The 13264-nt window shown below is 40.1% G+C and overlaps 1 protein-coding gene across 2 annotated transcripts in view; it reads right to left on the bottom strand.

Annotated features, from left to right (window-relative positions):
- Positions 1-9618, bottom strand: part of PCDH9 (protocadherin 9) — a 957956-nt gene extending 948338 nt beyond the window's left edge. For both annotated transcript variants that reach the window (XM_075918917.2, XM_075918919.2), the window contains exons 1-2: positions 9025-9618; positions 4683-7853 (exon numbers count right to left, since the gene is read on the bottom strand). In XM_075918917.2, the coding sequence (XP_075775032.1) occupies positions 4683-7718 (3036 nt within the window). In that variant the 5' untranslated portion in view covers positions 7719-7853; positions 9025-9618. The remainder of the gene's footprint in view (positions 1-4682; positions 7854-9024) is intronic.
- Between the last annotated feature and the right edge of the window lie 3646 nt (positions 9619-13264).

The raw sequence follows: 13264 nt of genomic DNA, 5'->3' as shown, positions 1-13264 counted from the left end.
ATAGTTCAGGGTTATGTTCAGATTTCCATTATAACGCCCAGTTTTCACATTCTCTTAATTTCCTGAAAATTTCTCCTTTTCCTTAAATGTTCCATGTTTAGTCTCAGTTCAAAGATTAATTTCTTTAGCTAGTTACACAAAATCTGTTAGCCTATATTTGAGTTTGCAAAGGGGAAAAAATGCTGTAGTTTTTAAATGTTAAAATTCTCCCAGTAGCTAGTCCTCACCAATTACTAATCTCTAGGCTAACATGTAAATATAAAATAACCATAAGTATACATAACTGAAACAATGAAATTATAGTTGATAGAAAATGAAATGTTGCACATCTGCCATAAAAAATGCCGCTAAGAACAATGCTATTTACAGGAATACGGAATGCTAGGAATACTTTATGGTAAATTTTACAAGGTATGAAAAATTCTTTACTGATATTTCACTATGGATTACCACTATTGCACACACTTTCAACTTTGCAACTGTGGAAAAACACATTAGATGCATTAGTGTTTAATCTTTTTTTCCCTTACAAAATAGAGGCACTGAACACAAAAGCTTCAGGTTACAATTTTAAAAACTCCAAAGTCAAAAAATGCCAAAAACTGCATTTGACAGAGCAAGCTTAAGTGATCTTCGCTCCTCATACTGAGCCTTCATTCTTCATAGACTCTCCTTACTCCCATTGGCTGAACAAGGAGCACAGAATTGGCCAAACAGAATATGTTGTATTACTGTTTATGCGGTATAATATGTACCTTAATATGTAATATGGTTAATGTGTTAAGTTTCTATGATAACTCTTATTTTTTTTTGTTTTTTCTATATTTTGAGTGTTTAAAAATATAGGCCCAAATTCAGTGCTTGTTTAACTTGATTGACTTCATTGGAATCGTGCGCATTTCTGAAAAAGTTTAATTTTGGCCCAGATTACAAAAACCGCTTAAGCATGTACTGCAGTGGTTCCTATTTAGGGCAACATTTAAACTGGTCATTACCACTGATTCTGTGCTTATGTCCATTGACTTCAATAGGATGTATATATGCATTTTAGGTTAAGCACACTTAAGTGCTATTCTGAATAGGAATGCTTTCATGAATTGAACTCTTTGCTCAACTTTCACTGGGACATTAAAGTAATTTTTTAGGTCTATGTTGCTGCAGCTTTATAGTGGTGTAACTCCTTCCAAATGTGCTGGAACCGAGTTACATTTGTGTTGAACTGGAATGAAGTGTGGCGATTTCACTCTCATTGTCTCTTATTTCACTATTTATTTGACTGCTATTATTATGGCACTGAGTAGGGTTTTTTAAAAAAAACCTTTCTACTGTATTTTGCACTTAGCTGTTTGGTGCATACACTTAATATTTTGGAATTTGGATAGTGTTTTTGTTCAGTTAAATACTGAAAGGAACACTGATAGAATATCCTGCATAGATTTCAGTATTATTCATGGGTCATACCAGAGACTATAAAATCTGAACCACAAGAGCCGACAGTGTAACATTATTTTTACACTCCTAATTATATTATCTTTTAAAACACACTCCCAAGTTCAAGTATTTTAAAAGGACTCTGCTCAGAGCAGCTACCAGGTGTTCTGCACCATAGGCACTTGGGGCGAGCTTTGGTTCTTCTACTGGGCACTTTTTGAAACACTGATCATCCTAATGCAAAGTGGCATGCAGAAGTTTAGCCAAACAGTTCTCATTGGATTAAATGGCAATCACAGAGCTAAAACCCAACAAAGTATTCTGAAAATTTAGGAGTCCTGAAAGATTATATCATAAGACCCAGTCCGAGCAGATGACTTAAAAGTTAATGAGAGTTTTTTAGTTTATCCGCAGCACCTAATTAAATGTATATGTGTTTTCATCATGAATAATAATCTCAAATAACATTTGTAACTGAAAATATATCATGATAACATTTCCCAGAGAAATATTCCCCAGTCTCCCTTTTTTATACCAACATTTCATGGACCCTTACTAAATTATGGAAAGAAAAACTTTCTACAAAAGATCAGGCGATTGCTTTACTATAGCTTTTTAGCACAAAACACATAAATTTTCAATTCTAAATGCAAGAAAACAATACAATGGCACAGAATTTCACCTAACATAAGAAAGGTTGTATTTAAAATGTAATATTCTACTATAAGGACATACTCAACATCACCAAGGCTTTAAAAAGCCCAGCAACCCATAACTATGAAACTACTTTCTGTATCATCACAGTGAACAGTAACAAAAATACATCCTAACTCTGGAGATCATATATAGAGAAATACCATACTGCTAACTCATGCTGCCACTGTTGGCTAAACTCAAACATCAGAAAATGTGATAAGGTCTAAATGCTTAGTTGCTGCAACAATGTCAACTGGAAAATCTTTTTTTTTTAAATCAGGCTTATGAATGGAAAAGCTCAACTGAAATAATTGTTTATATTAAAAGAACAATAAAATATAGCTGCATTTTCAGTATCTTGCAACATTATACCTCTTCTACAGCCTAATTCAAAGTCTACAGACGTCAATGAGAGTCTTTCCATTGACTGTAACAGGATTTGAATCAGGTCCATAATAAAAGAATATGAGCATACTGCCTGGTATTATTAGTAAATCTCAAGCAACATTTGTTTAATGTAAAGAAAAAAAAGGAAGGTGAAAAAGTTGCCCATAGGTTTTCCACCCACATTCAACATCACTGTTCAGTGTTAACATATTCTGTCAGGTAAATCATTTTGGTGAGTTTTAACTTCCTTGAACTTCTCTAAGAGGCTGAAGAGGATTAAGAACAATTATTTTAACAGAACTTGGGAAATTAAGTTAAGTTAATAGCATCTCTGAACATAGATTTTCAAATTTTGTACCCAAAATGGGGTAAAAATCTGTTCCCTCATCTGAACAACCACAGATTACTCAGAACTGCTCTGCACTGGAGGTTTTTTAAATCAGCATTTCTTAAAACATGTAGGCTGATAGGAGTGCTACTGAAAAAGCATAAAACATTCTGAGAGTTTACAGTGCTTTAAAGGTCCTTGTGAAAGATAGATTTTTGTGAAGAGAGGTTTCGAAATTTTTCCTTCAACGCCTCATTTCAAGTCTGTTGAGAGTTTTGGAGTAATTACCTAAACAGCAGATGCCTTGTCAGTGCCTGTTTTAAACAATGCATCTTGTTAATATGACCTTACAGACACCCAAAAGTCAAGAGATGGTTTTGGGAACATCTCATTCATCTTAGATAAGGCTAATGCGACAGCAAGGGCATTACCTCGCCATAAACTTGGCTACCGACAAAATTTTTTTTGCAAAGACAGGTTTAAATGTCCCATGCCTGCTGCTCTAAGACTCATAGTTTATGGACCCCTAATAAATTCAGACAAGTCACCATACACTGAAGAGTACAATGTCTATATTATAAGTTAACTGCTAAATTCTAGAAAGTTGGTGCAGTAAAATTTAAGGACTAAGAAGCTGCTTTGTAAACACGCAAATTTAACTAACTACTGGTTGCTCCAGTGCAACTATGATTAAACAAAAGGTTTCTTTGGCTGTAGTACACTTTGATCCTCCCTCCCCCATTTCCTATCTACTGCAGGACTGGCACCTGGCCAGCACAAGCGACACAGTACCTTAGTGCCATCTACAGGCTATATTGACATTCTAATTTAGTGGCAAAAGACAAGCATCAATGAAATAAATTAGACAGCACTGCATTTAAATCTTTATTAGCAAGGAATTATTAGACCTAAGAAAAACTAATGCTGGATTTGGTTGAAATATGAGTTTCTCAGCCTCCTAATCCCTCTTCATATGGCATATTTCACAGTTTAAAATGAGTTATGACAGATCACTTAAGCATAACAAGGATGAGAAAATATTTACAACGGGCTAATGTTTTTCTGCATAATTAAGTTATATTTAGAGCAAATGCATTCCTTTTGAAAGTATACTTTGGACATTTTTGAAAATATGCAAAAAATTCTATTAGACCCCCTACTTTTCTCTATAACAACAAAATCATTTAAAATCAAAATAGAGGAAGACTTCCTTATGGCTTAGTTATATCCTCCCAACAAACCATATGCTTCACAGCTGAAGTTCCTTGGAAATTCTGCTGTCTTTGTAAGTGAAAAATAAGAAGCCTTTTAACAACAGTAACTTAACAATATTCCTCATTAGTTTGAAATATTAAAAAACCCTAAAATCAGCCTCACTTGAAATGTAAAAAAGAATTTATATATTCCTAAAGTAACACAGTTAATCCTGAAACAGACAAATTTTCTCTTGGAGTGGAATTTGGCATATTATGAAACAGTTTTTCTTCTTTAGAAACCTTTATACTGGGACACTCTTGGGAAAACAATTTGGCTTTTAACAATTTATTTTCAGTTTTGATCTGTTGTTTATCTACACACATATACATGTGTGTATGTGTGTGTGCATGCGTGTGTATATGTGAACATGTAGATCTTTTTAATAATCAGTGACTCTTAAAACTGTGAAATATCAGAGGCATTTTACAAGTCTCCAGACAGATGGTAAAGTGGTCGTTTTTTCTCTCTCCATATTATAACTAAGCTAAAAGTAGACCTAAACAAAAGACATACTGGCACTTTAATACTGGTTGATTGGGCACTTGTATGCAGTACTTATAGACCAGTAAAAGTGCTCATTTACCTGTCTGGTGTGTAAGGGGCCCTTTGTCTTGAAGCCTCCTTGGGAACTGCACTCTGAGGCACTGAAGTGATCTGAACTAGTGGAAGAGCGTTTGGAAAGGGTGTCACAACCACCAACAAAGGTGTTGTCCAACGGAAGTTCCTGAATCACATGGTGCTTTTTCACTGATACTGGAGTGTCAGGTTTAAGATGAAAAGCAGACTGTGGAGAGGCAGATTTGTAATGCTTAGCAAGATCAGGACTGTTAGGCTTAAAGGTTGTTGGTGGTGCTGTGCCCCAGTCAAATCTTCCTATACTTTGCTCCTCCAGCTCAGCTGGAAGGCTTATTGTCCCGTTGATAGGTTCATGAACAGCATCATCAGGTTTCGATTCCTCAATGGTAACGAAGTTCAAAAGAGAACTTTTAGGAGACTTCCTTTTCTTCCTTTTCTTTTTTTTGTTTTGTTTGTTTTCCTGATTGGGAGACATCCATTCAGCACCTTGCTTGCTCCTTTGTGCCGCTTTGAACCTAGATGCATGTCGGCAGCGAACCAGAACCGTGACAAAGATCACCACTATTACAACCATAGCACCTGCCACTATAGCAATCATGATAGTAAGATAGTCCTCATTTTGATAAGGTTGGCTACTGTCCCCTATGTTCCGGTCCAAGGGCGTTTCCATAGTCCTACGTATCAAGTCATAAATATAAGAGGCATTTCCAGCAGTGTCATTTACATACAAAAATACAAGCACAAGAGTATGCAAGGATTTAGGGTAACCTAAGTCACTTATGTTGACCACTAAACGATGCAGCCCCACATCAGTAGGAGCTGGTTTTTCTTCCAGGGTAATATTACCTGTCACTGGATCAATACGAAATAAACCTTTGTTATTTCCACTTACAATTGTGTATTTAAGTTCAGCATTCATTCCAGTGTCTATATCCACAGCAAATACTTCTGCTACGACAGAGCCTGGGATTGCTGAAAGTGGCACCAACTTAAATGAAGTGTTAGAAGGTGGGTAGATGACAACGGGGCTGTTATCATTAACATCCATTACATTTATTGTTACTTTTGCTGTAGAAGAGCGAGGAGGTTGTCCTCCATCAATGGCCTTGACATCAAACGTGTATGAGCTCTGCTGTTCTCGATCAAAAGAAACATTGGACTTTATAACTCCAGAGTAAGGATCCAGCACAAAGTTCTCATTGTCATTCAGGATGGAAAGGGTGACTGCTTTATTTTCCCCTGCATCTGCATCGGTCACTGTGATCACTCCCACAGTGCTATACTTTGGTAAGTTCTCAGATACAAAAAACTGAAAATGATTATGAGTAAATTTGGGACTGTTGTCATTTTCATCCAGCACCGTAACAATTACAGCTGCTTGACTCTGCAGCGGAGGGGTGCCATTGTCCCTTGCTGTTACAGTGAAAATGAAACGTTCTTGCTCTTCCCTGTCAAAAACTCTGGAGGCTGTCAAAACTCCCGTCTTTCGATCCAGATCGAAAAAGGAGGCATTAGGGCCAAGTTGATAAACAATGTCGGCATTTTTCCCACTATCTTCATCTGTGGCACTAATAGTTGTTAAGTATAGACCACGACGATTGTTTTCAGAAACTGACAGCTCAATTACAGGCTGGCTGAAAATTGGAGGGTTGTCATTTTCATCCTCCAGTTTAACTCTTACCAGGGCAGTCTGGTTCAAACTGGGCTTGCCAGAATCAGAGGCAACAATTTTAAAGCTGAATTCTTTGGTGCCCTCATAGTCCAACAAGGAAGAGGTCTCTAACAAATACTGGTTGTCGTAAACTGCCTTCAAGTGAAATGGGACCTCTCTCTCAATGAAACAGATTACTTTGCCATTCACATCAGTGTCCTTATCTGAAACTGTAATTAGGGCAATCTTTGTATTGACAGGATCTTTCTCAGATAAGTATACTGTGCCATTGATGGGACTTATAATGTACCTGAGGTCTATGTTAGGAGGGTTATCATTTACATCAGTGACATTGATGGTGACAGTTGCCCGAGCAGGAGTAGAGCTACCGTCACTGGCCAGCACTGTCACTTTGTGAATAGCAGTCTCTTCTCGATCTAAGGACCTCTGGACTGTAATCAGCCCTGTTGTGTTGTTTAAAGCAAAAAGCCTTTTGGTTGCAGGGGCTACTTGGGCACCAAAAATATATCTGATTTCTGCATTGCTTCCTACATCTGCATCTGTAGCATGAAGCTGAATTACAGAGGTGCCTACAGGGGCATTCTCTGGTATGTGAACCTCCACCTGACTCTCTTTAAACACTGGCCTGTTATCATTGACATCACTTACTGTGACCTGCAGTATGGCTGTGCTGGATTTCTGAGGGGTTCCTCCATCCTCTACTTTGATTTTCATCACATAGGTGTCCTTCTGCTCTCTATCCAAGTTTTGCTGTACAATCAGTTGAGGCCATTTCTCTCCTTCTGGAGTTTCAACAATATCCAGTCCAAAGACACTCTGCCCATTTAACAATTCATAGTGCTGTACACCATTGAAACCAGTGTCGGGATCAGTTGCTGATGGAATTGGAAAGCGGCTGTTGATCAAAGTGTTTTCAGGTATGGAAATATTGATGACAGGAGATGGAAACATAGGTGCATTGTCATTGGTATCTTTTACAATTATTTTTATTTTGATTAGCCTAAAAAAGTCATTGGGGAGGATCACCACTTCAAGTTCAAAAAAACATTCATTTTCTTCAGCATATGAGGCTCCTGCACAGAGTTTTTCTCTGTCTATTCTGTTAGAGGTGGTGAAGATTTCCCCGGTGGTGCTGGACACTTTGACCAAAGGGGCATCCCCTGCTTTAGAAACCAGTCTGTAGACAAGGCTGGCACTGGTCCCTGTGGCAGTATTGATGTGAGAAATGTTCAGATCCTTTGGTATGTTTCCTATGGGTACATTTTCAGGCAGCTCCTCTCTAATAGTGTAAATAAGTTCTTGAGCTATAGCTGAATCCAGCCTTAAACAGGCAATCAGAGCGGCCAACAGGTAAAAATCCCGCAGGTTCATGATAATGTGTTTATTCTCTTTTTCTGGATTTTAGGATTTAAAGGTTTCCACGGAGGAATGGTGCACGATTTGCAAGAGGAGGCGTGCATGGACTGCAGGATGCATTACATCTCATTTCTTATTTGGAGACAGCAACTGTCAACACAATCACACAGACGAGCATTATTGTTTCACAAAAATACCAAAACAAATCCACAACCACCAAGACCTACTACTAATTATAGCAATGCACACTTGCACACTGTATAGCTCTGTTTCAGTCTTTTAAAAAGCAACCCCGGACGAATGCAGCAATATCCCGTTAGTTGCACATACTGAGAATGGAATGAACTACTTGCAGTATTAAAGGCAGCTACTCTTCCCACAGACTTTCCAAATCATTTGTTAGCACATGGTGTAATAATCAGTAATGTGCACTCCCCCCTCCCCTTCACCCAGCCATTTGGTGCAAGTGAAAAACCTTGATGTACTTCTCTAGGATTCTGTGCTAACTGCAATGTCAGCTGCCAAATATAATTTGTTGTTTCCTTCCGTGCATTTTTTCTTGCTAACCAGATTTTTCTTTCCTCTTGGTGCCTTGCATCCCGCTCTACTGCTATGGTACTGGGAAATAAGCACCCGGACATGCTGCAGCAGCAGCAGTCGTCACTGGCTACTTCACATCCTTATTAACTAAAGACACAATAACAGGACTCACAGTTTTCTTACACAGTAAGCTCGATGTCTCCTCTCCAGATGTTGGACACTTCACCTTATGTTTAATAATGTTAAACTTTATTTGATTTTTTAAACAGTCTACATCAGAGAGATTGGGGGATTCAAAATGCAACTTAGAAGCAACCAGCATGTTTGCAAAGAACATGCAGGAAAATATATGCTCTGATCACAGGGGGAGGGGAAAAGGTGCAGTCTTTTACCACTGACACTGATCTCCCCTCAGGATGTTATTAGCAGCTACCACACATAAATACTGCAGACTGATAATGCAGGTTAAAAAAATACTTCTGCCTAAATGCTCTAGTAACCGCAAATTAAATGGTGCAAGGCTCCAGGCATCTACATACTTTAGTAGAACTGGTCAGCTCCTAAGCACTACATCTTATCTGCATTAAGCTGCACGGTAGCTGATGCCTGTGATCACTTCCAGCAGAGTGATGCAGGTAGGGATGCAGACAGCCGAGTAGGTGAGCCTTTGCCACGAACAGCAACTGAATCAGAAACACAGATTCTTTCCCTAGATAGGTATATTTGCTATGTTTTTTTAAAAAAAATCAGAGACCGGGTGCATGTGTAACTTTGCACTTACACTGGTCGTCTACCTTTGCCGATCTGCCGCGGCTCAGCAAGGATCTGATCCAACACATACAGCACAAAGCATCTGCTAAACCACCAGTTTTGGAGAAATCAGCAGCAGCCAAACGCTTGATCTTTGCGAAATGTGTTGCTTCGGGGTGGGAAATTAGCAACTCCAGAGAACACATTCACAGTTCTGTCGTTAGTCATCCTCTCCACGTTTCATTTCTATCCGGCGACGATCCTTCTGGTGCCGAACGTGCACTCACCACCACAACCAACCAGCGAGCACAAAACCCAGCCAGTGCATTTCTTTAGAGCAGGGGTATTTTCCACTCTACACCGCTCACATTTCCCATTCCTCTCTCGTCAGTGCAGAGAGGCAGGTAGGTACAGTCTGCAAGTTCTTATTAGAAATGTCAGAGTTGGGCTGGTTGAGGCTTCTCTCCGCTTCTTTTCATCTCTGGGGCGATAGGTACCAAGGAAAATCCTACTAGGTTATTGCTTTAGTGATGGAAGGAAGCTCCAGCGCTTCTCCTGCCCTTCTTCCTCCTAGTGTCTCTTTCTTTCTCTCCTTCTCTCTCTCTGAATCCGAACTGAAATTTCTTGATATAACTCTCAATAAGCCCAGAGGGAGGGTGTGAGCATTGCGAAGCCACCCCTCCTGTGGCACCTGATTGGGTTACAGCGGCAGGGGCGGAGGCTGGAGCGGTGCAGACCCGGCATTGGCCGCCAGGCGCGTCGCTCGGGCAGCAGGGGCCGAGGGGAGGCGGAGAGACGGGGCTCGCCGCCGCGCGGAATGGCTAATGGGGTTGCGGGCAGCGGCGGCGGCGGCGGGCTGGAGCGCGGCGCGAGAGACGCGGGAGCCGGGACCTCTTGGGTCCAGGCCTCGGAGCCGCTGCAGGGAAGAGGCTCCCGGCGCGGGCTCCGTGCGTGCGCCCGGCGGGACTCGGCTGTGGGTGCCTGGCTTGCTGGCGCGGGGGAGGGAAGCGCGGCGGCCGGGCTCCCCTGCGCGGTGCCAGACCGGCCCGGGGGCTCGGCGTGGTTTCCGCGGGCGGGAGGCGCGCGTGGCGCGCCCCAGGTTCGCCTGCGGGGAGCCGCGCCAAGGCCACGGGCGCTTTAACCGCGGCGCTGGGGAGAGAGCCCCGCTCCCTGGTCGCACCGTGAAGGGGAGCAATTGGGGGGGGGGGGGGAGGTTGCTGGTTGGCGTGGGCTGGTGCAGCCGCAGCACTGGGAGGCGGAGGAATGGTTGAGAGCAGAAGCCCTGGCTGCCTTGGGTAAAGCTATTGCCGTTGGGTCTCCGGGAGCACTCTCCTTTGGTGGGGGGGGGGGGGGCAGCTGCTCTCAACGGGGGCGGGCGACGCGCTTTCCCCATTGCCGTGCGCTGCTTCTGCCTGCTCTCCTAGCTCCGACACCGCAGGAGGCCCCGGCGCTGTGCAGGGTACTGCTGCTTGTGCGTCAAACTCCCGCCTTAGTTGCTGGAGGGCTCTCTCCGGCCGGCGTCTCTCCTCGCGCTGTATAAAATATCGCTCCCTTGCCCTCCTCAACTTGTTTCAACTTTATATTTAATACATGGCTCTTCATCTATAATTCAGATTTCTCTGACTCCAGCTCAGTCTCGCTTCCCATTGACTCCTGTACACCTTCCTCATTTTCCTTTCGGAAGGCTCGGAGCAGAATTTGCTAAGAAAAGGCTTTTTTTTTTTAACCCCCTGCAATATTGAGCCAAAATATTTTTCATGACTGGCTAATCAATAGTAAAAACAATAATCTCTTCTAGCATGGAAATGATACATTTACTTTACCTAGCTAGCCTGAAAGACAGTGCTATAATAAAAGAACCAATGGCTGTTAATGACCTTAAGTGTCACAGGGAGACACTATACAGAAATTACTCGTTTAACATATGCCCGCTTAACATGCTTTCGCAATAGCACGATTTTTTTTTAGGGAATCTTTTTGGAATAACACGATCATCCCCAAAATAACACGAAAATAATCAAGTGGCGGACTACTTCGTGCGGTGGTATAAGTTGGTGAAAACAGTGGTAATACGCATGAACGGATGAATACACGTGGTCACAGCGCTCCTCCACTCACTCACGTATTTATCTTTGTGTTTTAACATACTGCAGCAACTTGTGTTGCTAGATATCTAACGCAGATGTTGATGACCGAGTACCAACAAAAAATTGACTTAGCCTCCAGCACCTGAAACGCAACCCTCACCTTTTCCATTCTTTTTAATGGGAAAATTGACCCTGCATAGCACGTTTTTGCTTAGCACAAATATTTTCAGAAACGCATCTATAGTGTTAAATGAGGAATTACTGCATACTGCATTTCTTCAACATCTGTGGCATGAGTGAACCTTTTATCAGAATATTTTTTTGAAATCCTTAGCCTTTCTCAGCCTGAATTTCATGTTACTATATCATGTGATGCCTGTGAAACTTGACCACGTCAAGTTGAAATGGTCACAATAAGTAATTTGGTATTTTTTAAGATTACTAGATCTATGCGTATAAAAACAAGAATAGCATCAGTATAACATTTTGAGATCTTAAAACATAAATATGTATGCCCATTTTAAGTTGTAGATCTTTGTAGACATCTATCATGCTATAGTAGGTTTGCATACCAATGAGTACATCCTAATCATCAGGTAGTCAAGTATATGAACACCTGTGATAGTCACAAGGATACAGAATCTCCTGAGTCCTGATACAAGTGTGCATGAAGACTGCAATTTCAGTCACATGCTGTATAAAGATTAAACCTTTGTCACTTTAATATGTGTGTCCAAAAAGTTTGCATTACACTCAGATAATTGATCCTGGTTTTGATGACGTCAAGTAATGGGAGCAAGCAGAACTTAATCTAATAAAGAAAAATGTTCATTATGTCATACAGGAAGGATGTTTGCAGCCCTAGCATCGAAAGTCAAGGATCTGACAAGAAGGAGTAACCCTACTGCCAAAAAATTTAGAATTTTCTGTGAATAAAGTATATAATTTTTTGATTTTATTACAGTGCAAATCAGCACAACAATTATTAGAACTACTACCATTTTGCATAATAGATTTTACTCCTGAAATACTGTGTCTATGTATTCATTAATAATGCAAACTTTTTTCTGACACGAGTCATGTCACAGCGGTATGGCATCACAGACATTTTAGTCTCCTAGAAACATCAGAGATATGTAAAATTTTTATTCTGATCACACCACAGTCATTTCAAAGTCACATTGTAGTCACATCACATAGTCTAGTAATAATTATTTAACTTTATTGCTAAGCTGAATAGTTTTCTGTTTGTTTAAGGATGACTTTAACTTGTAGTCAAAACTGATTATCTTGTGCTCATAAATGAGCTTTTGCATGTACACAAGGTTAGCCTCATGAGGAGTAAGAGAGAAATAATCAAATTTGATTAATAGCTACTGGGCTTAAATGTAACACATTCACAAGTCAAAAAAAAAGTTAAAACGTGTCTGCTCTTTTCAGAAGTTGAATATGTTAAAAAGCCAAAGAAGATTTTTGTTTGAAATACTCTCTGTCTTGTTTAATTTGTCTAGAGTTTGTGTATTTGCTTTAAAATGTGGTTGTTCTTTAAACAATCAAACATTGTTAACCTCTTGGAAAAGGTCGGTCTTGAGACTATACCATATTTTGCCTGAGTATAGCACAACACATTGTGAAATTGTGGTTCCTGGTAGGAAAGGTGTTCTTTCACAGGAATCAGGATTGCCTAATCCATTATTACACATCCTTTTTAATGTTAAGAATGGCTCTAAAAAGTCATTATTTTAATGTTTGCTTGAATAGTTGTGTTTTATCTTCTAATAAATGTTCCTCCCAGTACCCTTATTTTGGGAGAAAAAATAGTATTTGTGGTTATAGTTTGTTCAGATATGTGCTATTATTTATACTGTTCTTTAATAGTTTCCTATCTTTTTTTATAATGTCTATGTATTAGAGTATTTAGGCCTGTAATCACATTATAACTTATTAGACTGCCTTCTGTATTCTAGCATATTAACTATTCATCCACAGCATTACATGTTCTCTTCGTATTGTTATGTATCTGGTTCTTTTCCATATCATATTTGGCTCAAACTGGAGCATGCTAGAAACTGACTCCAATTATTCTGTATTAGCTATAGTCAAATTGCACTAAATGGAATTGCTTACATTGTATCATACAGACTCACACAATACATTATACATGGAACTGACTCACATTATGCT

The sequence above is a fragment of the Pelodiscus sinensis genome, chromosome 1 (genome assembly GCF_052426305.1).
Source record: "Pelodiscus sinensis isolate ZL-2025 chromosome 1, ASM5242630v1, whole genome shotgun sequence".
Classification (NCBI taxonomy): Eukaryota; Metazoa; Chordata; order Testudines; family Trionychidae; genus Pelodiscus; species Pelodiscus sinensis.
Note: the sequence above shows the minus strand (reverse complement) of the source record. Positions and strands in the feature narration are given on the sequence as shown.